The 25,679-nt window shown below is 51.7% G+C and overlaps 1 protein-coding gene across 1 annotated transcript in view; it reads right to left on the reverse strand.

Moving 5' to 3' along the window:
• Positions 1-1,559: 1,559 nt before the first annotated feature.
• DAP (death associated protein) overlaps positions 1,560-25,679 on the reverse strand; it is a 62,823-nt gene continuing 38,703 nt past the window's right edge. Inside the window, exons 3-4 of the mRNA XM_078444382.2 lie at positions 5,015-5,057; positions 1,560-3,433 (exon numbers count right to left, since the gene is read on the reverse strand). Coding sequence (XP_078300508.1) covers positions 3,320-3,433; positions 5,015-5,057 — 157 coding nt within the window. The 3' untranslated portion in view covers positions 1,560-3,319. The remainder of the gene's footprint in view (positions 3,434-5,014; positions 5,058-25,679) is intronic.

The raw sequence follows: 25,679 nt of genomic DNA on the forward strand, positions 1-25,679 counted from the left end.
CACTGGGCACTGGGCTTCCGTCTTCCTGTCTGTGAAATGGGACAGCCGCCACCGATGGAAAACTCTCATAGGGAAGAAGATGTGGGATCTGGAAGCATGTGGCTCTGGACTGAAGACATGGGCAGAGACAGCTGTAGCCTCACAAGCCGGGACCAGGGGACAGACAGCCTCCTTCGGCTGGAGGCACCAACCATGCCCACGCCTCTCCCCTGCCACCTGCAGACAGGCTTTGCTCCCTGGCCGGTAATCTGCAGCGGGTAAAGCATTCTTACAGCTAAGTTTATTCAAAAAAGCGATTTACAAAATAGTCAAACAGTGTGAGCCGGGAGGGAGGTTTCTTGGCTTTTCAGCACATGGTTGATGCTCTGGGTTGAACTGTGATTCCCCAAAAGCTATTTTCAAGTCCTACCCCCCAGCATCTGTGAACACGGCCTTATTTGGAAATAGGGTCTTGCAGATCAAATTCCTTTCCATGAGGTCATACTGATTAGGGGGAACCATTCAGTGGTTCAAGTGTCTAAGGACATTGTTCAATGATGGTGTCCTCAGAAGAAGGAAATGTGGACACAGATGCACACAGAAAAGGTGACCATGTGACGACGGGGACAGAGATTGGATTTATGCTGAACCAGCAACGCACGCCAAGGAATGCCAGCAGCCATCAGAAAGGGAAAGAGCATCACCCAGGGCCTTCCCAGGGAGCAAGGCTGGGCTGACATCTCGATTTCAAGCTTCTAGACTCCAGAACCATGGAATAATAGATTTCCATCGCTTCAAGCCAGCCAGTTTGTGGTACTTTGTTAGGCAATGATGTGGGGAAAATGTAGGTCACAATGATGTTAATAATAAAGGCCTTGGGACAATTCTGTTCCATGTTGGTTGTGTGTTTTGCATTTCTGTCCACCAGCGTTTTACAGAGCCCGACTCTCTGCCCGGTGACGCTAAATACGTGAGACCCTCATTTTGTTCCCAGCCTCTTAAGACGAATGTGCTAATGCAAACAGCAGCTCCAGAGGAGACACGAGGGCTAAGGAAAGGCCAGGCTGGTTGGGAGATGCCAACTCTGGCCTGTCAGATGCCTGACACTCAGGTCCTCACCTGAGGGAGGAGGAGGCCCCGGGTGGGGAAACTTTAGGGGACCGTCCCAGTTCAATCCCAGGGTCAAACAGTTGTGCTCTCCTCCTCCGCACAGGGTTCCCGGAGACCTTTGGAGAAAGGTGAATGTCTTTTTCACCAAAAGCTGCTCACAGCCACCCCTGGGCTTACTACTAATTCCTTCTTAAGTCTGTCCTGAAGGGCCTCCCTAGCATAGGGCCAGCTGCTGGGCTCAAGTAATATGTTTTAATCAGCTGCATTAAGCTTTCCCATTTTCAGACATTCTAAAGTAGCTGATGAGACTCAAGGTGTCAGCTGTCCAGAGGTTCGACTTTGTGTCTGGGCAACAATCTGTGAAAGTATCCATAATGTGGGCATGTGCCTGATTCTAGTGAAAGCGTCGGGGAGCCCCTGTAAAATGTAAAAGAAAAAAAAATCTCTGAAATATAAGAAAAAACAAACCATGAGAAGAAATGCGGGACTTTTATTGCAATCGTTAATAATCTTGAGGTTAACAATTGAACTCATTGAGGAAAATATTTTGCGTTTAATGATTTAGAGCCCAGGGCTACATGCCAGAAGTAGCTAAAAGTACACGAGAAAAAAATGCACCTTGGGAAACAGCTCGGCACCCTGGGGCCGCAAAACTAAAAAGTATCAAGGAAAAGGATGCGTCTTAATTTCTGTAGCAGATGGTACAATGGTCCGCCCAGGCCTGACCCAGCCCTGGGAGGTGGCTGCTTACTCACTGTGCTCTGCGACATATGCCCCCCACCAGCCAGCTCCCCCCCCCCCCCAACGCCCTCCCCCCCCTAGTCTGCAGCCCTGCAAGCCCCATGATACCAACATCTCCGCGGCTAAGAAATACTAGATGTGATGACAGGGCACCTTGAGGGTTATTCGCTGGCCCTCAGCAAATCAGCGAGCAGAGAAAGCAAACCTGCCTTTAGAAGGTGAAGCAGCGCTGGGCTCCCCCCTCGGGGAAGGGCGAGGGGCGGGTCTGATGAGGTCACGGTGCCCAGCTGGCAGGTGCGGCTTTGGTAAGGACATCGGGCGGCCGGCGGCGCTGGCCTCCGGCAAACACGGCCGTCGGCGGTGGCCGGTCAGGGCCCGGACGGCACAGCATCCGAGTGGACCGGCCCTTTGGCTTTTCGGAACAATAAAGCACTCGACCGCCGTGAGCCCAAGAGCCCTCCAGGGCCGCTCCGGGCAGGAAGGACGCACTGCAAGAGTAGGACCGTCCGGCTCGCGCAGGTGAACGGGCCCGGCAAACCGCACACGGGCAGAAGAAACTCAGGGCAGTGGGATTGACAGGTGTTTTCTAGCTCACGTGGAACACGGTGTTTCTACCTTCTTCTAGGCAGAGTTTCATCTGCTCTTTCCACAACGTTCTTGCTTTGGTGTTCCAGAACCAGCTTTACGTCTACTCCTCCCCCGGTCGGTGGTCACTTCTAGAACTCAAAAGCGGCTCTAGAGGGGATTACGAGAAACGCAGGTTTGCCTGATTGCCCCGCTGGAGGCGGTCTGGATTGGGGCTGTGCCGGGTTTGGGACGCACACGGAGATCACATTCTGGAGCTGTTCCCTTTGCACAGACTGTCTACGATCTCCTTCTCCAGAAGGTGGCTCCTGGGATTCAAAAGCCATTTCAAAGACGGGAGCTTCTCTTTGGCTTTTCCCAGGAGTACCTGGTGTCCCCCTACAGCGACCCCCTGTCACACGGGAAGGAGAATTCAGTAACGCTGGTGCCACTCTCAAAAGCCTGCCTTGCCCTGCCTTTCTGAAACGCGCCCCTGTGATTCTGAAATGCGTCCCCTAGGTGTTAAGACGCGTTGTCCTGTTACTAAAAAGCATGAAATGGTCCACTTTCCCTCCAGCCTTAATCTCGTCCTCCCAAATCTGCGCCCTCGACGACCGCTGACGTACAAGTAAAGCTGGGCTTTGAACACTTCACTTAGGTCTCGGCAAGTTCTGCTAAAGGCACGTACAGGGGCACGCTGACCCTCAAACGACATCAACCAGGACTCCCTGCAAATGAGGTTTGGGGTCAGATCCTTTCTAGTGTCAGACACGGAAATTTAAGGCAAAGGACGGGGGCGCTTCACTTTGTCTTAGATTTCCCAGGGGAGCAGCGGGTTGAAGAAAACGCCAATTGTCTCTGCCGGGGAAATACCAAAGGTCGGGATATCGAGGCACTGCTGGTGGGGGCGCTGGGGCCTCGCCGTTCACTTGCGAGGCTGCTGGATGTGCTGGGTTCTCGGGGAGGGGTGCTTGTCCATGGAGGCGTGGGGCTTCTGGTGAGCCACCTGGGCGGCCGCCGGCGGGAAGTCTTTGTCGCCCTGTCAGGAGACAGAATGCACCAGCTCACCAACACCGAACAGCGGGGTAACGCAAGACCAAAGCCCCCGACCCCACGTCCTCTGGCTTCCCCGTAGGGTGGGCAGTGGGCTGGGGAGCCTGCTGGCAGGTAGAAGGCTGTCTCCTGGGACCGTGGGGGTCCTGAAGCTGTCTGGGGTGCTGAGGGGGGCACCCAGAGGGTGATAATGCTGTCTGCCCCCCTTGCCATGAGCTCAGGTCTCCATACGAGTCGCTCAGGACTAAGCCGGTATTGGGTGGCTTTCTTCTGCGAGAACTGTGACCTCTACATCCAGGGACAAAACAGAACCAAATCCAGTGTCCTAATTCTGATCTGCTGCCATGGCCGAGTCAGGGCACTTGTTGGGAAGGAGACACAGCCAGGGCAGGGCTGAAAGCCGTGAGATGAAGCCAGATCCAACCTGCTGAGTCTCACAGAAGGCACCCGGCTGTTTGTCGGGGAGGAAATGCCTTCTTGAGACAACAGTGCATGTGTGATGGTGGCTGGGGCCCAGACCACGGCAAGCAGGCTGGAGCCCTGATGTGCAGGGGCTGAGCTGTCACCATGGGTGACTCTGGCCTTGTGTCAGCATTTAATTTTCTTTTGTGTATTTGAGGAGCCACCTGTGTGTCCCCCGGGGTCCTGGGGCTCCGTGGTGAGCTGTGTCCAGCAAGAGCATTTTCTTAAGTCCTCACGTGCTAAGGGCTTGGATGTACTGTGAGCCACAGGGCTATGGTTGGCACTGCTGTGCCCTCCCTCAAAGGAGAGTGTGCTGCTGGGTCATTAAAGGAAAATGTTGGGGGGCACTTGGGTGGCTCAGTCGGTTAAGCACCCGACTTCGGCCCAGGTCTCCATCTCGCGGTTCGGGGGTTCGAGCCCCACGTCGGGCTCTGTGCTGACGGCCCAGAGCCTGCAGCCTGCTTCGGATTCTGTCTCTGTCTCTCTCTGCCCCTCCACTGCTCACACACACTCTCTCTCTTTCTCAAAAAATAAACATTAAAACAAATTTTTTTTTTAAAGTTGGGTTTCACCAGAAGTGGGGCTCTTGAAAAGTAAAGGGTGCAGCAAAACCACCCGTGAGTTTAGTCTGGGGGCGGCAGACATTTGTGGTAACGGGCCAGACAGTAAATATTTCGGGCTTCGTGGCTCAGCTGCCACTGTAGCAGGAAAGCAGTGTGGACACGCATGAATGGGTGTGGCCGCGTGCGGCTAAAACCGCATCCACGGACACCGGGATGTGAATTTCATGTCATTTTCATGTGTCACAACAGCTAACTCTTATTTCGATTCTTATTAAGTCTTGTTTCGCTGGGGAGCAGCTGACCCTGGTTGAGTCGAAAGAGAAGGGGGAGCACGAGGAAGGCGGGGGGCAGGCAGCTCCGGCTCCTCTGTGTGAGCCCTGCTGGCAGTGCTCGCCACACAGTGCTCGCCGTGGAAGCGCTCCACGGACACGACACAGCCTCTGGACCAGGGGCCTCTGGGCCCCGACAGATGAACGAATGGGGTCTAACAAAGACAGGAGGAGTCCCACAGCGCACCGAGGGCTTGGCGGAAAGGCTCTTACCCGGGCGATCACACCGGAGATGAACACGGTTGGTTTGGGCGGGCTGCAAGACAAGAAGGGAAAAGGCGATTTCAGGGAACAGCTCACGGAAGTGGAGGGAGGCAGGCAGCGCGAACTGGAGGAGGTGGGTTTGGGGGAGTGTAACAGACGGTGACCCGGGAGGAGGGAGGAAGGGGCAGCCGACCTCCTCTAGTATCGCATCCCACCCCCCGCTGGCCATTGGGGTCCTTCTCCTGAGGCTGAGTTCGGGCAGGAGCGGGAGACCAGCAGGCAGCAGGTGAGTCCTGTGCTTTCTTTTGTTGTCGTTCGGGGGGCTGTCCCCAAATTGAGGCTGGGGCAAGCCCAGGTGTTTCTGTTTCAAGAGACGATGGACACAGGTGCTTCCCGAGGCAGGGAAGAAACAGGGTCACCCTGGGCTGAACTCGGAGACCCCCACTAAGGAGGCATTCTTCCGGGGCCCTCGCAAGGTCCGCGGCTTCTTTCTGGCAGCTTCTAACGGGCGAGATCCCAGAGCCGATGCAAAAGCTCCTGGCCCCTAGGAGACCCAAGTATTAAAAATGCAGGGTCCTTGAGAAGCTACTGTCATTTCTTAACATCTCAAGTCATATTGAACCCGCCCACCTGTCAGCAAGACTGGGGAGGTGGGGGACAGGACCAAAGCAGTAACTGTGCATTGCGGAAGCGCACACAAGTTCAAACGTGCTGAAGTCAGTTGTCATTCTACCAAGTGGAAATGATCGCAGTTAACAGATGGATATCCATCCTGTCTTTCTTTCTGTGGACAGACACACTTGTTTTCATATTAAACTTCCTACGAAAGAGTCAGGTTGTTTTCTGTATTTGGGATACGCCGAGCACACTTTCACGTTAGCATACACTCTCCTGTGCATTTTCAAAAGTGGCTGCACGTCATTTAAAAACATGAGAACACAGTTCCAGGGAGTATACAGCTGCGCGCCCCCTGAATGCCTCCACCAGAGGTGAGGGGACCGGGGAGCAGGAGGTGAATACAACGCCAGCCTGGCAGGGAGAGGGTAACTAACGGGGGGTGCGGGCGGCTCCGGTGGGTGGACGGCCTTGCTGGGCAGACAGAGGGGGGTCCATCCCGTGAGCTGCCCAGCTCGCCTCCCACCTGCTCTGCCGGGCATCCTGGGAAGGAAACCACTTGTCTTAGCTTTGTTTTGCCGCAGGCAAAAGTCCCAGTATTCGGTAAGTTCACTGTTTGTATCCCTAACAGTTGAGCTAAAATACCCCAAATTTCCCCAAGTGATTTCTGTCACTTCATGAGACTAAGAAACTTCAAGTCTTACTAAGCAGCACAGGAACGTCCCCTACGTGACTGGTTTTATTTCGCTTTTGTTGTGTGCTTAAATGGGTTGGATTTTTTTTTTCTTTTATTACACATATGATTTGGCTACAGGATCAATAGCCAACCAGAGATGAATGAGTTCAACGCAAGTGTGAGTCCCCCACGTAGCGTATTTGGATTCTAACATTTCATAAATGTTTTAGAAAGGAATATGGTCCTGGCACCATAAAACTTTCTTACATTTTGAATGTTCCTTTAAAAATCTAGGAAGAGGGGCACCCGGGTGGCTCAGTCGTCGGCTCAGGTCATGATCTTGTGAGTTCGAGCCCCGAGTCGGCCTCTGTGCTGACAGCTCAGAGCCTGGAGCCTGCTTTGGGTGCTGTGTCTCCCTCTCTCTCTGCCCCTCCCCTGCTTGTGCTCTGTCTCTCTCTCGAAAATAAGATTAAATAAACCTTAAAAAAATTAAAAACAGATAAAAAATAAAAATCTGGGAAGAGCCTAAAGTAGGGACGGTTCCATTTCGTCAACTAATCACACGGCGTCACCTTCCAGGGAGGCACCGCCATTGTTTTGTACCAAGAGTGTATGATTGCTTGAATCATCTCCACTTTTTTTGGCTTTGTAACCTCAGCCAAGGCTCTTAAAGGCAGTAGAGACAGCTCCCTCCCCTCAGCAAGAACTGGGTGAGAAAGTCACCCACAGAGAGTGAATCTAGTCAGAGTAAATACACAGTAGAGTGGCTTCCCTGGTCCAAAGTGAGCCCCAAAAGGTGGCTGAGGAAGCGTGAGCCATTATCTATATAGAACACGGATGCCTGGGCGTCCGGCTGGCTCCGTCGGTGAAGTGTCCAATTTCAGCTCAGGTCATGACCTTGCAGTTTTTGCGTTCGAGCCCCACATCGGGCTCTCTGCTGGCAGTACAGAGCCTGCTTCAGATCCTCTGTCCCCCTGTCTCTCTTCCCCTCCCCTGCTCGTGCTCTCTCTCTCTCTCTCAAAAATAAGTATTAAAAAAAGCCCACATATGCTCTCTCTCTCTCTCTCCCTGTCTCTTTCTATACGTGTATGTATACATTCGTTATTGAAAAACGGACAAAAGCAGACAAGACAAAAAGTTAAAATCACGTGTAATTCTAACTGACTGTGTGTATAAAACACACAGATGCACATTTACGCCCAGAGCCAGACTATAAGGAAACTGCAGCCACATCAGCAGGTTACACTCCTGGGGGAGTAGCACCTGGTTCTGGAGAAAGGAGGTGGCCTGTCACAGGCAGAGTGCCAGCCTGCAGTGGGTCCCACGTCCTGAACCCCTGGAACGCCCGGCCCCCTCCGGACGGCAGTCCCTGCCCGTGGCTCCTGGGATCTGGTCATCAGCGCCCGCTCCCCTGTGTGCATGGAGGAAGGGTCTCCAGACCCTAGGAGCCCCAACACGGGGTCCCCGCTTCCACCCGATGGCCCCCTGACCCTCCTCCGAAGTGCCCTTCAAAGTCTGGGTATTTCCATGCAAGTCGGTCCCTGTGAGTCTCCCACATTAAACACGAGGGTGGGTTCCAGTCCTTGCCTTGAGAACGTCTCGGGACATGTGTGTCAATGATCCTAAGAGGTCACTAATGGCCCTGGTCCAGCCCCAGCATCAGAAAATGCACATGGAGGGAGGGAGCGGCCGTGCCTGGAATCTTGACTCCCACAGGCTCCCCTCCAGGTGAGTCTCTCAAAGAGACCTCCCCTCACGACAGTAGAGCTTCCAGAGCGACTCTGGGGACTAACAGAGACCCCGAAATAAGAGTGCCCCCAGCCCGGCTCACTCCCTAGGGGGTGTGCAGGGGCTGTGGGCACAGAACCTGAGGATGGTGTGCAAAATGGCGCTCCCCTCGCCGACCCCCGTCTTCCGGAGGCACCTGCGCCTTGACGAGTCCTTACTTAAGCTGTTGGGCTTTAATGGCTTGTTGGATTCGGCTCATAAAGGGAAAGTGTGTCCGTGAAAAGCAAGCTGGACTCAGAGGAAAGAAATACGCTCTGAGAACAGTCCGGGCGATGGGTGGGAAGACAGCCGGGTGCTGGTGGCTCTGTATACCAGACTTTTAAAAAAATTTTTAATATTTATTTACTTTTGAGAGACAGACAGATTGGAGTGGGGGAGGGGCAGACAGAGAGGGAGACACAGAATCCGAAGCAGGCTCCAGGCTCCGAGCTGTCTGCACAGAGCTGGATGTGGGGCTCGAACCCACGGACCATGAGACAACCACCTGAGCCAAAGCTGGACACCCAACCGACTGAGCCACCCAGGCGTCCTAAGCCACCCAGATGTCTTACAGCATGTATATTCTGTACAAAATGGCTCTTTAGGGTTGCAATGGAGGGAGGGGAGTTTCTGAAACATTCTGCTGAAATTCAGGAACCACTTTCTGGTTAGGGGTGAGAAGAGGGAACAGGTGATGGGCGCATATACCCCATGGCCCCTTTGGAAAGGAATCCGGAAACGGTGGGCAACCCAAATTGCAGAAGTAAACATTAACATTCCATATTAATAGAAATATTAAAATGTAAGTAAATACTAAAAAATTAAAAACTCAAATATCCTCTTTTCCAGCCCTTGGTTTTTGGTGTTGTCTTAAGAAGTACATGGCACTGATCGTGCCTACGCGTATCACAGGCTTCTTGCCGGGCATACCGGCGGGCACGGGCCCACGGGGTTGCCGAGAGAGCTGTGCAGGGGTGAGGGGGTGTGGCCCAGGGAGCCGCTGAAGCCACACCACCCCTACGTCTTGGCCACGGCAGGCCCCATTCCTTCCGCCAGGTGCGGGGCCTGTGACCCCCTGTTCAAAGGGACAGGAAGTCGCCCTCTGCGCACCCAGAGGGCCGATCTGGGCAGAGGAGCAGGGGCGCCAAGCTGGCTTCGGTCTGAGCAGACTCTGGGGCGCAGCCAAAACCAGGCATATTCCATCCAGTTAAGCCGGCTCGGAAGCGGCGGTGAAGACCTCAGACTTCATCCGGCTTCCCTGTGCTCCCGCGTCTCCATCTGTCGGTGCTGGTAAGAAATACAGCACCGGAAGCCACAAGGGGAAAAGCCCTGCAGATTTTTAGGTAGGTTTTTTCCATGTTTTTTATTTATTTTTGAGAGAGAGTGTGAGTGGAGGAGGGGCACAGAGAGCGGGACAGAGAATCATCCCAAGCAGGATCCGCACCGGCAGCACCGAGCCTGGTGCGGGGCTCGAACCCACCAACGGTGAGCTTTCAGGACCCGGGCCAAAATCAAGAGTCAGACGCTTAACCGACCGAGCCAGCCAGGCGCCCCTGCACTGTTTTAAGTTTTAACAACACATTCAAGAAATGTGCTGTACGTGCACACTCTTACCTAGCCTGCAGGGGAGCCCCGGGCCCGGGCTGGCTCTCGTCAGCGGCAGGTAAACGATGCTCCCGAAGACGGTGTGCACTCTCCCCTCCCCGCCCGGTCTGCTTTAAAATCCCAGTTAGCTCAGCAACTAACTTATTCACCGTTGTCGCCGCTGTAAATCGTACAGCTGTACAACTGAGTGGCAATACATTCACGATGTCACGCAGCCACCTCCACCGCCACCACCCGTTTGCAGGGCTCTCGGCATCCTTAGGAGACACTAGTAACCAGCAACCCTCAACCCCCTCCCCACCCCCTGCCCATCCTCCTCCCCCAACCCCCTCCCCAGTCTCCTCTCCCAAACCCCTCCTCCGGTCCCCTCCCCAGCCTCTTCCCCCAACCCCCTCTTCCAGCCCCGTCCCCACCTCCTCCCCAGCCCCCTCCCCAGCCTCCTCTCCCAGCCCCCTTCCTCATCCCCTGCAACTGCTGTTCTACTTTGTGTCCTAAGAACTCAAACTACTCTGGGCACCTCATATGAGTGGCATCACACAATATTTGTCCTTTTATGCCTGGCTTATTTCACTTAGCATAAGCTCACCCAGGTTGTAGCACATAGCAGAATTTCCTTTTTTTTTTTTTTAAAGTTTATATTTATTTTGAAAGAGAGAGGGAGCGTGGGAAGGGCAGAGAGAGAGAGAGAGGGAGGGAGAATCTCAAGCAGGCTCCACACCGTCAGCTCAGAGCCTGATGCAGGGCTTGAACTCACTAACCGTGAGATCATGACCTGAGCCGAAACCAAGAGTCAGATGCTTCACCACCGACCGAACCACCCAAGTGCCCCAGAACTGCTTTCGTTTTGAGGCTGAATTATATGCCATTATATGGGTAGGTCATGTTCTGTTTTTCCATTCATTGCTGATGGACGTTTGACTTGTTTCCACCTTTTCGGCTCTTGTGATTAATGATGCTATGAACACTGGTCTAATAGGATCTGTTGGAGTCCCCGCTTTCAAATCTTTCGTGTACATGCTCAGAAGCGGAACTTCTGGGTCATACGGTAATTCGTGGTCGGCTCTGAGGAACCGCCAAGCTGTTTGCCATGGACGTTCCACCGCTGAGGTTCTCCCCAGCAACGCACAAGGTTCCAGTTTCTGCACATCACCAATACTGGTTCTACTCTGGGGTTTTTTTGATAGTAGCCATCCTAATGTGTGAAAAGTGGTGTCTTGTTTAGACTTAGCAACTAATTTTTTTTTCAAATTTTCATTTAAATTCTAGTTGGTTAACATACAGTGCAATATTGGTTTCAGGAGTGGAAGCCAGTGACTCATCACTTACATACGACACCCAGTGCTCATCTCAGAAAGTGCCCTCCTTAATGTCCATCACCCATGTAGGCCATCCCCCCCCACCTCCCCTCTCCCCGGCCGGCAACCCTCAGTTTGTTCTCTGCATTTAAGAATCTCTTGTGGTTTCCCTCTTTTTTCTTCCCTCTCCCATATGTTCGTCTGTTTTGTTTCTTAAATTCCACCTATGAACGACATCATAAGGTAATTTGTCTTCCTCTGATGTATTTCGCTTAGCATGATACACTCTAGTTTCATCTACGTGGTTGCAAATGGCAAGATTTCATTCTTTTTGACGGCCGAGTAGTATTCCCCCCCCCACGTATACATATATGCACCACACCTTTATCATCCATCAGTCGATGGAGACACTGGGCTCTCTCCAGAGTTTGGATATTGTCCATAGTGCTGCTATAAATACTGGGGTGCACGTGCCCCTTCAAATCTGTATTTTAGACTTAGCAGACCAATGTAAGAATATGCTTTCCGGCAGCACAGAATACTACGTGTCCATGTGTATCGATCAGTCGTTCAAGGTCTTTATGACACAAAACGCCCCCCGGAAATCTTCTTCCCTTCTCTGATACTAAAAAGGCTATAATCACCTGTAAGGACATACGGCAGCTGCCTGTGACAAGATGACCGAAGGCTGACCTCTCCCATGCTACCCAACGGTGACATCTAGTTCCACGTGGCTCCTCTTCTGGCACAGACTGTATTGCGGATTTTCATCAGGGTTGGCCAAAGGGCCCCCTGGCTCTTTGTCTTTTTCCACCTACAATTAATAGAATCTCAAAACTGGTAAACGATTGTTCGTTACATTTGTCTAGTAGAAACACTTTCTAAGCTCCTTGAGATGTGGTAGCTTAAACGAAAATTCACCACCGAGAAACCCCGGTAAGAGTCTGCTTACAAAGCTGTGTTCGCAAAAACACACATATTTTAAATTCCATTAGGGCTCCATGCACAGCATAACGTACATTTCCAAGATTCTATAAACTGTGATCGCGGCTTTGAGGATTTATTTAATCTGATGAGAATCATTCTGACAGATGTTGTTTTGAAGATGAACATTACTTTCTCTCAGGAAACAGAGACAGTGAAAAATATTGTTCCTGCCCTCCCCACATCCTCGGGCTTTTCCAGTTTTTAAAAACCACACTCATCTAAACTTAAAGGAATTGCGACCGAGGCGGAATTAGCAGGGATTAGCGCCCCAGAAACGGTTTCTTATGTATTGGCAGAAAACTCCAAAACTTCCTCACACCTGCCCTAAGCAGCTGCCAAATATGCACAGAGGTTTCCAAGGCTCACCTGTTCAGGACCACATCACAGTCTCGACAGGGTCCTCTGTCCTGAACTACAGATCTCATTATTTATTTCCTAAGTTTCCTTGATGAACAAGCTCCATGCTTCCTTGGCATCCCAGACAGGGGACGAGATGCCAGGAATGCGTGGTGGACGAGCGTCCCCGTGGAAGGCGGACGGCCCCCAGGACTGGGTTTTCTGGTCTCGTCTTTAAATAAAAGTCCCCAGGGGTGAGAAAACCATTCATGGTTTCAAAACTCTGCTAAAAATCTAAAACAGCAATTATTGAAATAAATGGCCACATATTTAATTTAACGCAACACATCCAAATGACAGTCCAACATGGGATCCACAGAAAAAGCGTCAAGATCACTTTACATTCTTTTTGTGTGTCTTAAGACCTCACGACCTAGACTGTCAGTACAGGCCTCGGGAGACGTGACGTTTTCTGTCCACTCTGCCAGGAGAGACTCAGCCGCCCTGGACATTAGGGCCGGGAAGGAGGCGACCTGATCCAGCTTTCCTCCCCGTGGACGGCCGCCCTGGCCCGCGCCCTCGCGGCTCTGCACACGTGAGCCTGTGTGCCCTCGGGGAGGCCTCTGCACCATCTGGGGCTCCATCCCACGACCAAGGCCTCTTCTGCGGGACAGGCCTTCGATGTTTGAGGAGGGCTTCCACAAGCCTCGGGGACACCCCCTTCCCAGGCTAAAGGACAGGACTGTAAATTCCTTCACTGTCTGGGGCCCTCCCCCACAACTTCCATTCCAGTGTGGTCTCTTGACCTTTGCCCTGAACCACACCGACACTCCAGATGCACCCCAGCAGCCCAGGCCTCTGCAGGATGCCTACCGGGTCCAGGAACGTTGATGCTCCTCTTCCTCAAAGCTACGGAGAGCAGCGCAGCCCGGGGAAATGATTCTGGGCTCCCTGGCAAGGACCAAAACGCTAAGCTTCCCAGGACTGCTATCGGTAGGCAACATGGTGGGCGTGATTTGTATCCACTGCTCTGCAGCAACCCTGCTTTCCTAGCTGCTTACATGGGGTCCTTCCTCCTCCTCCTCCCTTTAATTCCGGGGAGCATCTGTTCTAGGTTTCTGTGAACGGCTGGTGATGTTCTATGCCTACATGAGCGTTTGGTCTATGCCTCCCCAAGTGTGCTGGCAGAGATTAGGGTAGCTTGGTTGCTGTGTAGGAGCATTTTGGGATGGGGACACACACACACACACACACAGTGATCAGTAGGACTGGGAATCCAGTCAAGTCACCCATCCCACTGCAAGTAGTCAAAATCACGGCAAAGGCATTGCTGGAGAGTTCTATTTAACAGAATTATTTTCATGTTAGTGCTTTCGGTCTGGGTTCAAGGAAGGCCACTGTTATCCTCTGCAAGTATTTTCTCCTCTTCACGTAAATGCACTCTGAAAATATCAGAGGGAGATGTCTGTATACAGATGGGGTCATAAAAGCCTGTAGCGCGTTGTTTCTTAATTTTTCTAAGGGATGAGAATGATCTCAGATGATGATAGCTACTATTTATTGACCACTTACCACGGGCCAGGCACTGAGTTAAGTGCTTTACATAGAATTACTGTATCTAACCCCCTCAAACTTGTGAGGCAGGAACTACCATGTCCATTTTACAGATGAAGGAATGACAAATTAGAGAGGTTAAGTAATTTGTCTGAAGGCTGCATGGCCAAGGACCGTGATGACACGTGACGGGTTTTGTGACAGAAAAGACTTGGTAGAAAGTGATCTGAAATGCTCAGGACTGAGGCCACCAGCCTCTCCTCCACCCACAGCTCCCGGTCCCAGAACAGGAGACAAGGATGGAAGGAAGACTGGCCGGGACGCTGGCAGGGGTCAGTGGTAACCCAGCACCATCCAGAAAAGGCTATATCAGGACCCAGGAGCGAGTCATCGTGTGATACTCCTTCCTGGTAAGAAAACAAGTGTGCGCCCAGAAGGGGATTTTCCCTAAAAATCTCCCGAACAGTCAGAGTTGTCTGGTGAGTCAGGGAGCAGTGCTTACATGAACACTCAGGCCCAGAAGGCTGTGTCAGAGTTTTGATTTCACTTTCCAATAAGCAGCTAACAGTTCTGTGAGAAGAGGCCTCCCCCGAGGACGCACGACAGAAGCCACCCCCCCCCCCCAATTTAATCTGCGGGCTGCTCACAAGAGGCACCATGCTGCTCCCAGACCACAGAGACTTTCCGGGGTGCTGCGTGCAGTCAAAAGGGGAGGAAGAGGCAGGACCCGCCCAAATGCAGCCCCACAAATGGAAACACAGTGCACCCGACCGCAGATGACTGTGAGGGCTCCTCTGTGGCCCCAGGCGCTGCCATATCTCTCACACGCCTCAGCCTCGGCCACAGTGACTGAGCCCCCTGGGGCCACAAAGCAGGGCTTTCCCCTCAGGGGGTGACCCAGCTCCAGAGGCCGGGTGCAGGCGCAGAAGCAGACATGGTGACCAGCTCTAGGACAGTGACGAACAGGGTGCTCTTCTTAGAGGAGGGGGGGGGGTCATCGCAGACCCCGACAAGGTGACATGTGAGCTGAGTCATGGGAAGGACACGACCTGTGTTCTCATGGAGTTTATGGAAAAGTATATCCCCACCTGGGGTGATATATATATTTCCCAGTAAATGGGAAACAAACCCTTCCTAGCCATTTTTTTTTCTTGACATATCTTTCTGGCTTGGCGTTAATTTATTTGGGTTATTAATTTTCTAGACACCAAAATAATAATTAGCATGGCTGGGGACCAGAAGGAAACAGCTTCCTTGACTGCATTTCTTTGTAATGTCATTCTTCAAAGACTGACAGTCAAGGTTGTTGGGCGGCCCACAGCACTCCCACAAGATGGCGCTGCTGGTCCTTCTGCTGGCTGTAGGGCCGCAAAGCTCCGGCGCGCTCCGCACAGAGGACAGCTGAAGGCTGGATGTCCCCGGCGGGCAGGGCCACCTCAGGACAGGCGTGTCCCCCGTCTAAGGAACAGATGATTGTCCGGGGAGTCTGTCTAAAGGGAAATAAAACACGACTCAAGGGCTTTAAATAAAATTCTAAATCTAAGGAGAAATAATCTGGAACCCAGTTCCTTCCGGATTTGGTATGTGGAGTTTGTAGATCTTTTTTAAAGGGCCCGAGCAAAGGTACTTTTCTGGGAGAGACTGTCTGAGCCTGTGTTCAAACTGGTCTCCTAACACCTTATCTTCAAGGGGACGACTGAGGCTCGGGGTCAGGAGTGGTGCCATGTCACTCCCTTGCTCACACCTACTGAGCATCTGACTTTGGGACAAATCCTTAGCCAGGCCGGATCCTCTTGAGTCCGTCCTAGAGACGCGTGGGGGTCCAGGTCTCTGAGGGCTTCTCAAACGACTTCTATCCAGATGACGTTCCACCCACAGATGCATGGCTCATTGTTGGCCCAGATGCCAGCACTTTAACCCCTGCTACTTACAGAAGGCTGTCAGCCCAAGTCCTGAGTGTGCAGGATGAGTGTGGCGTAGACGTGAACGATGTGTTCTACAGACACTCAGGATCCATTGGGAAAGCTACTGATTGTTTCAACAGGACCTGGGAATCTTCATTTTCCCTCTAGACGCGTATTTCCAGAAGCTACTCTAAGCTTAGTGCTCTGTCCATACAGAGATCCCATCGTGTGACTGATGGATTTCCCTTCTTCTCTTTGTCCTTACCTCCTGTCCCTGTTCACTGGACACAGAGAAGGTCCATGCAGCAAGCATTCTTATTGTTAGCTCACATCTCATGGACTTAATGCACAGGGTCGTCCCGGCCAGAGGGGGTGTCTGCGCGCATCACAAGAATGGGTTGACCACATTGGATGAGGGAAACCACGCTTCCGGGCGGGGTGTGGGTGGGCTGTAGGGTGCTGGGCACCTGCACGCTTTAGAAAATCCACCTCATTCGGCCACTGCCTCTGTAGAAAGTTCAGGAAAGATACAGAAGCACAGAGGAAAGTGCAATGGAGCGTTTGAGGACCCTGACTTTGGAGACAAATGGCTCTGGGTTCAAATCTCAGATCAGATGAGTAGCCTCTCTGGGCCTCAGGGTCCACTTGTGTAATGGGAACACCACCTCTTTCGCAGAATAGTTGACAGTTTAAATGGAATAATGTATACACTGGGCTTAGAATTATGTCTCCGCCAACAGAGTTACATTTAGTGGTAACAGATCCTGAATTAATTTCCAAAATAAAGACAGCCCACAAGGTGTTATTGTGTCTTCTAAACTGTAACTTAAAAATTCTTTTCCTTTCTTTCTCTCTCACTCCCTTCCTTCCTCTCTCCTCCCTCCCTCTCTCTTGACTACAGAATTCCAGAGTTTCTTAGAGCTTCTGTGAAGAATGCCAGGGTTTCCATCTTGTTTTCTCACTCCTTGTTCTGAGCTCATACGGTCACACTGGGGTAGGAAGGGAGGGTTTTTACAGAGAGAAAAGGTCCCTTACTGCCAGATTCCTGTATTATTCAAAAGGCATAGGGGGGAAAAAAAAGACTGCCTCCTTTATGTTGCTAAACGTTCCAGGGAAGATACCTTTTTAGGAAGAATGTAGATTATCATTAAAGACAAGGGCTAAGTTTAAAAAAGAAAAAAAACAACAACAATCTGTGTGTTGTACCACATGGCAATGTAGGAGATGCTGGGAAAAAAGCTTGCCTGTTGGTTGAAGTTCCAAAGCTACACTGTTGGAAGATGTTTGCTGTAGGTGGGTGGCCCCTTGAGAAGCTAAATCGAGGAATATTTTGGTGATACTTGCAAAGGCTCCTCGGTTGCTGTTCATAAGTTCTTGTTCTGCAGTCCACTCACTCCTTACAACTGGGAAATGCTCTTTTCTCCAGCTTAGTTTGTATAATTATCAGACAATCTGTGTAACTATCATATTTACGCGTCAAATTTTTTAAACGGTACTTCATTTCCGTTAAGTAGCATTGACACTTAAAGCTATTCCATCTTTGATTCTGAGCACATCCATGTTTTGGGGTCAGACTCTTGAAGTTCAATTGCAGGGAATGCCGGTGAATAAATAGTTCGTGCTGAGTGGGTGGGTGCTAAAATCAAAGTATTTACTGTCTGTGTTCTGAAATCAGAGCCAGTCGGCTGTTCAAGGTCATGGGTCACGTTTACAATTATGTGATTTGGGGAGGAGGGTGTCCATAGTTCCAAGTATGTATTTTCTCTAGCTGTTACAGCTTTAAGTAGGAAAGTGATTGTGTAAGTAGGAAAAAATCTGCCAAGTGTTAACAGAATTCCCATTAGGATGATGTACACACTGACATTATATCAAATACAGACACCAAGAATCTCACGTGGTCTCGGTCCACTTCCAGCTCCAGGAGAACAGGTGGCTGGCCTGAAACGGGACCAGCCAGCGTGAAGATGCTTTTTCAGGAAAACCCGACAATAAAAAAGGAGAGATGCCAGATTTCACTTGCTCTCAGGAGACTTTCGGCCATGGGAGCTTTGCATCAAGCACAAGTCAAAACATGGCCTGGGAGGACTGAACACGGCTTAGGTTAAAGTCAAGTACACGGGATGATGGACAAGAGCTTTCGGATTTCTCTGTTGCTGGATTCTCCTGTAATTATATCCTTAATCCACCCTCCAAAGTCCTGGCAGGGAGGGATTTGGTGAGCTGACAGCAGCAGCAGGAGCCCAGCCAGCCGGGCAGGACACGACACGCTGCTGCCTTCGAAGGTCCCCGGGTTGCAAATTCAGCTGCTTCCTGACTGAAAACACTAGCTCCTGGACCCTCCTCGGGTCACGCCGCACCCTCATGCTTTTTCAGCAATTAACAGAAATAGAGGAGCAAAGTCAAGCACCCAGAAATCGAAACCCACCTCTAACTCTGCTTACTTTTACAAACCAGTTAGTGAGTTACGAGGACTTGCATTCAATCCAAGAGCCCCGCCCTCCCGCACCTGTTTAGAACAGAGGCTCCGGAATATCCAAATAGCGCGCGAGAATGACAGGGACAGGCCGTGGTGTGGACTAACGTCAAAGTCACTTACGCTGGTGAGAAAAGCACTCCGGGCACTGACTAACGTCTTCCTTTGCTCCCTGACACTGAACGGTCCTGCTGCTCTGCTCCCGGTGACCAGCTCACTCCCTGGGTAAATTAATATAGTCAGGACCCTAAAGTTTATTTGTGGTTTGTCTGTTGGTATCGGTTGTTTATTCATTCAACAGACACACGTCTAAAAGTACCAAGCACGCCTCAAAATCGGGCAGCGTTGGAGTTTCATCTGACGCACTTCCTGCTTCTTGCTGTTCAGCAGCTCGAGGGACACCGGGCTTGCCCCCAGTGCTCGTCACCGTCTCTTCTCCTCCACTAGCGAGTGTTTGGTGATCATCCGTTGTCTGGGACTCCGCAGTGGGGGCTGGGTGGAGGTGGAAGCCATCAGAGAGCTGGACCCAGGGGCCCCTCGAATGTCATCAAGAGGGGGACTCCTGTGAGGTTTCCCAGAAGCGGAAAACAGGTCATCATGATTTTCCAGACACAGGTCATTCCTGTTTCAGTGTGGCCAGTCTCCGTAGCAACCATAAGAAAACCGAGCATATCCTTGTCTTCACCCACAGGAAGGACTTCCATGGGCCGATTCTCCGTCAAGGATGCAAAGTCCCCCAGGGCTGCTCCTGGGGACCCTGGGGAACCAGAGCATCTCCCTGCACTTGATGAATAAGGACCTCAGGTGGAGGAGGAAAGAACAGAAGCACGGGGTAAAGCAAGCGTCCGACACATGGCGCCCTGGACCCCATGCCCTAGGCTCTTCTTACCACTTCCTCCTTCCAAGTGCTTCCTTTAGGCATCTGCCACCTTTCTTTCCATGGGGACAGCCAGAAACCTGCTTTTGCCACCAAAGAAGCATTCGACGTGCCTTGTATGAAAAAGTGAAGCAGATGACTGAATGGTGAGGCAGTTCCATGGCACTGAAAAGGAGAACAGGGCCGCCAGACAGAAAACAGGCATTGTGACAGCCAGGTGGCAGCACACACTTGAGACTCAGTTTCCTCACCTGAAATAAGGAACTAATAACCCCTCTGGAGCTCAGGGGAATTTGGGGAAGATCAAGTGAGCTCCATGTGGTAAGGCACGCTGCACATACGAGCAGTGACTCAAGGAGAGAACCATTATTAGATTCGTGGGTAAACTGAAGATATATCGAGGCCACATTAGAGAGGGGAGGGAGGACAGGGTGATGGCTATCATATGCAGAGAAGTCAGAGCAGAGAAGCACATCCTTGTGCCTGGAGGACAGCTCCCGGCACCCTTAGGCAATGCTTGGGGGCCACGGTGCGGATGTTGCCAGGTGGGAAGAGGACTGAACCAGCAATGACCTGGAGGCCAAGGAGAGACTGTCCCGAGGCCACGGCTGTAAAAAGTGAGGCTCAGGCTGGGGGAGTGAGGGAAAGTGTAAGAACAGCAAGGTTATAGTTCAGAGTGTAAGAACTTTCACTCCTCTGAACTTCACAGCAGTGAATCACAATAAATGTAAATGAGCTAAAATGTGATGCAGACAAGGTTGGGACACCTGCTGGGCCTGCAGGAAGAGGCATTTGTTAGGGTTGGGAGAGGTGGACCTTTCAGTTGAAGAGTTGGTTCTGGCTGCGGAGCTCCACCTGACACAGCTGAGGTCTAGGACAGTGCAGATGCCAGTGGCATGGGGGGTCTGCACACGGGGATCTCTGCATGCCACCAGCATGCCTGGGCCCCTGCATCGAATAAGCATTTTCTGGGAAACCACTGGTGCCAGCCACAGGGCTGGGTACTGAGGACACAAATGGGGCCTGCCCTCCTGGAGCCTAACTGCATGAGGGCCCTGGGCTCCCCAGGGTGGACTGGAACTCAACACAGACCTAACCTACTTGCCAGTGAACCCAGGGCCCTTGTTTCTCTAGGTCACATGCTCTAGATAAGATAACCCAATTTTGCTTTGCATTTTGTTAATCAAAACCAGAATACACTGCCTGACAAATGGGAGTCCTCATGTGGGCAGTGGGAGAGAATATTCTCTTCTAGAAACTCTGTGGGTCCTGGAGGAGGGGGTGTAAACCCCTGTGTTTGCACTGTTCCATAGCCTTAGGTAGGCATCTGATGATCAAGCTGTCACCTAGGAAACCAGAGGGACAGACCACAAGGAAAGGTGCTGCCCGGGAGGAACTGGGAAAGGTGAGGGGCAGGGCGCCTGTGGGGGCAAGGCAGGGACTGGGGCATCCACTCACTTTGAGGCTTTTCCTAAGGAAACAAAGGAGATACGTAAACAAAGCACCCAGATCAAAGTCATTTGCATCGATGCTGCCTGTTTCACAAAGGCAGCCGGAATGGGAGCATTTGCTTGGAGCACTGTCTTAAGGAACTAAGTTCTATCAGGTACAAAGGACCCTAAAGGGGAGCTCTTCTTAAGCTCAAGATGCAGTCTGTTGCTTTTCCTCGGCATTTGCCTCAAAAAAGTGCTGATCTGACTAGAAAGGAAAAGACAGCATCTTTATGGTGCAGTAACACGGCTGGGAGAGAGTCTTAAACCACTCTCGGTGACATCCGTACAAACATTTTCTGCAATGCAGTCTTCAAAAATGATACAAAGGCAGATGGCATGTTTGTCTTCCTGTATTTTCTAGGAAAAAGAAGCAGCTAAACCCTGCTGCGTCCTCCTTGACCGGTGGAGGGGACGCAGAATCAGCCTCAGTTGTCCCTGGGGTGGTCATGCGTCCCTGATTCCTGGGGCTGCTGGCCCGGCCTCGGTCCTGGCATAATTACTAGCCACACCACCTTTCACCCTCAAAACATACCGGTCTAAACATGTTGCAGGGTCACTCCAAGCCGAGATGCAGAATTCTAGAATGAACCTTAACATTCCCGGGGCTTTTAGGAGTTTCGTTGTGCATGGAAGAAATGCTAATGTCCCCTCTGGTCTATTAACACTGAGTCAGCTGGGAAACACCTGCTCGAAGGCCAGCTAACGTGTTATCTTTCCAATGCCTTCCCCGATCTGCCGGCCCGTGTGGATTCTTTCCCAGCTGTGTTCCCGCAAAAACTTCCCACTTATCCGTGCAGCATAGACTTTTGCACACCGAATTCCCCTTGAAGGTCAAGGACGGTGGTGGCATCTGTTGTTCTGAAGCACTGTAGCGTCTGGTGTAGACAGAGCTTCGACAAATGCGGCCAATGCCACGTGAGCACGGCTGGCCCAGGCTGCAGCAGAGGCGGGATCGAATTACCCCAGGGGATTAATTGGGGATGTTTGTTGCCCACGTCTCGGAAATGCACGCGACTCCTTGTGTATGGAGGGCCTCAGAGGTTTGCAAGGGAGCCATCAGAGAGATCAGGTGGATTTATTTTTGTTACCTACCGACCAGCTGGTGATGGGGAGGGAACCTGGGGTCCTTGAATTAGTAAACGGCTTGAATTAGTGAGAAAGGGCTGAGGCTAAGAGGCCCTTCTTCAGATCACCTCACGTCAAGCTTCCATCGGTCGGATCTTGAAGGACATGGGTGCTAGGGGCAGAAAAAGGAGAAGGAAGGGTACATCCTTCTTCAAACCATTCTCAAGAGTCTGAATTAAGACATTTAACAGGAAAAACCCCATCGTCTTTCTATATGGCAATTCCTGGCAGGTGCCAACAAGGGCTGGATTTCTTAGCAGGACTCTTCCCGTATTTCCCTAAAAATCTAGAATGGGTCACAAAGTACAGGTAACCAGACTGAGGTCCCGGCTCAAAGGCAGCCAACCTTGTAAAGAAACCGGCGTCTTTTTTTTATGAAATGCGACTTCACCCATGACAAAAGTCCAGTTCCATGCACAAGGGACTTGTAACGTCTAAACCATCTTCTCAGGAGCCTAGAGAAGATCAAAATGTGCAGCCTCCGTCACCACCCGTCCCCTCCACGCGGACAGTCTTACAGACTTTGCCTCTTCAGCTGGATTCTCAAATGCCCGAAGGACCCAGGTCTTCATTTGGAAACTTCTTCCCTACCTACGGCCATCTCCTAACGATGGTTGCTCATCTCAAGTACATGTTAGGACACACGGCCGGCTGCTGTGGACTCGACTCCCTGTTGTCGCCAAGCACTGAAGAACATGAGTGAGGTCCAGTGCCAAGCCAGAGCGGTCACTTATGTGGACACAGAGAGGCTTTTTCCCCCCCGGAAACAGCATTAATGATGCCGAGGTCCCCATAGTGTCTCACAATCCACGGAACCCAAGGGCAGGACACGAAATGCCAGTGAGGGGAGTCTCGGGACTGAGACTGGCTGGCTGGTTTCTGCAGCCCCCGGGTGCGGGCAAACGCCTGACTCCACGTGGACAGGTCGCTTTGCTGTGTCAGGTACTCTATGCTCAGGAGCAGTTGTGTGGGATTCTGTGTTAGCATTCTGGAAGCATGGCCGAGGGAGGAGCCTGAGACGTGAGCTCTAAAAGGCCTCTTTTCCCTAACAATTAAAAGAAATATACGAAAGGATCCATAAGGGATGAGTAAGTTATTAAACTATTAAGAAGTGGCTATAAATGTGCAGTGTTGATTCAGTAATTTACAGCAGACCGGTGCAAGAAGCTTATTTCTAAGGCTCACGAAACACTGCTGGCTTCTGGCGGTAGCTGGCTTCCTGGGGTGTGAGCCAACTGCTTCTTTACTGAATAGCCTAGGCGAGGGGGTATCAGGGAGCCTTCTCCCTGGCGGCCTCCCAAAGGGCCCTGATGGAGGGAGAGAGCGGGTCCGTGGTGGGACTGTGCCTTCACCTCCCCCAACCCGGTCCAGAGCCTGGCACCCCCGCCTTGTCTGTGGCCTCAAGAGGGAAGCAACGGGAGGGGGCGGGGAGGCGTCTCGCCAGGTGCCACGACAGTGCTGAGCGTTCTTCACGGGGCGGCAGCCCATTACCTTGATCCACAACAGCGTGGCCTGCTCCTCAAACCCTCTGCCGGCGTGGGTGCCATTCGCTTCAGTGGTGCCTCAGTTTCCACTATAGCCCCTGACCTCCTACCTGGAACCCGCGGGGCCAGACAGGTTTCAAACTTCAGATTTTTTTTTTCAAAATGTTTAAAGACAACATGTTACATCAATCATGTATGATGAACACCCCCACAGGGGTCCTGGGGCAACACCCCATCCTTAAACTCATTAATATCTTCTACAGCAAAACGTATGGATATTGCACCAAGTATGGAAATTAGCCGGGAAAGGACCATAAGCAGCCTCACACCAGTTCAGTTTTTGCCACCGTGTGAGTTTCAGCACGAAGACGTAGGGGCACACGGGTGGGGGGCACACGGGTAGCCCTGGCCTCCTTTTATACAAGGAAGCAGCTGACTGGGAGAGGTGGCCACGTCCCCCGTGGCCTGGGGGCTGGGAGGAGGCGGGGCCGGGACAAGAACCCGGGTCCTCAGATTCTCCGGCAAACTGCTCTCCTGCCACCCGCCACACGCGCTGTGGCCCCACATCCGTTCAGCCCATCTCCAGTCTTGCAATGTGATTTGCGTGACCTTGGTCAACTGAGTCTTTGGCAACACCGCTCCTCCTGTATCCCCTTCGTGGGTCAGGCACTAGGACCCGGAACCAACTAAGGAAACCAGATTAACTTCACTGAACCCATGTTTCCCAAATGCATTTGAATCTGGAACCCTTTGGGGCAGAAGTCCCCGTAAGCATCGACACACTTTGGGACGCTGATTAAAGGCAAGTTCGACTGTTGAATTTATGCTTTTACGTAGAGTTGAGAGCAGCGTATCCATCTGGAAAGCGCTTTACCTCAAAGGCTGAAAGAGAACCCACCATGATTATCAGGAGACCCTGTCTAAGCGTCCATTTCTCCACCCTCCTTGTCTTCCTCCTCCACCACCACCGCGGGGCCCCCTCCCGCCACGCACTGTGCCGTCACTGGACGGACGGACGAGCCTGAGTATGTTCTACTGCTGCGTGTCTGGCTCTGATGCCCAGCGCCTAGTCTTTGTGGTGGAACAGGAGCGGCCCCTCCAGGCCGGACGCCCCCCTCAGGGCAGGCACTGTCTGCAAATCCTGCTGGGTAACAGGAAGCAGGGGAACTCAACTTTGGTCTAAGACACTGTCTGCTCTCCTCCAATTTTCCTTTCCAACTCAGTACAACCTTTTGCGAGCGAGGTGGTGGGAGGGCAGGTTTAAAAGTAAGGTCAAGTCATGCCTTTGCACGCTGCTTTTCTTCTGGAATTATTGAACGTATGTATGTGTTGGGAAATTCTAAATCCTTGGTCAGGTGGGAGAGCGGCACCAAGGTCGAAGATCAGTTTCACGAGCCGTAACAAAGTGACATTCATTTGGGCAATTACTGCCCCTGAAATCGTGTGAGATCCCCAGAAACAAAGCATTTCTCAAACACGTGTGATCAGGTGGGACGAGAAAGTAGCCACAGTCATCTCCAAATTCTGGCCTGGGAGAGTGAGCTTAGCTCAGCACCGGCAATGATATCAAACGGTGCAACGCTGGAAAGATGCCCTAACACCCGATTGGGCTGCGGTGTCCGGGAACAGCACTGGCCATCTGCCTCCGGTCTGACTTCGTACGTGGAATGCGTCACACAGTGGGGACAGGCAAAGGCGTCCTTCTAAACACACTGGGCCTTAAATATTCTATGAACACCACAGCTATCCGTTTACAGAGTCTTAGGATTTACTTTCAGTTCCAGGTTTTTGACTGTAAAATAACAGAGATAAAGAGACATAATGGAATACTACTAACGAGAGCTAATATTTCTCTCCTGTTCTGTGCCAGGAGCTGTTCTAGGTGCCGCAGACACATGACTTATGTAATCTTCACAACAGCCTGCTCAGGGAAGTGCTATCATCACTCACAATCTACGGACGAGGACACCCAGGCCCAGGGAAGTTTAGCAAGCTGCCCAGGCTTACAGCCAGTAAGAGGCGGAGCCAGGCAGGATCCACGGTCATGAACCTGGCCCCTAACAGCAGCCAGTGTTTTCCAAAGTCCAGACCTGAAGCTACCTTAAGACCTTTTGTGGCTATAGCACAATTGTGTGAATTCACCCAAATGTCGCTGGCTTTTAAGGAAATCAGACGGACTGGTTAAGACTAACTTTACAAATCAATGCCCAGGCAGATAAGAAACGTTTGTTCTAGGAAGAATTTCGTTTTTGTTTTTGTTTTAAGTTTATTTATTTTGAGAGAAAGTGCAAGTGAAGGAGGGGCAGAGAAAGAGGGAGACAGAGAATCCCAGGCAGGCTCCACACTGTCAGATTTGGGGCTGGAACCCACGAACTGTGAGATCAGGACCCGAGCTGAAGTCAGATGCTTAACTGACTGAGCCACCCAGGCGCCCTGTAGGAAGAATTTCTTTTAATGGTTTGTGAGACAAAACTATCATGGAA

The sequence above is a fragment of the Panthera onca genome, chromosome A1 (genome assembly GCF_046562875.1).
Source record: "Panthera onca isolate mPanOnc1 chromosome A1, mPanOnc1 haplotype 2, whole genome shotgun sequence".
NCBI lineage: Eukaryota > Metazoa > Chordata > Mammalia > Carnivora > Felidae > Panthera > Panthera onca.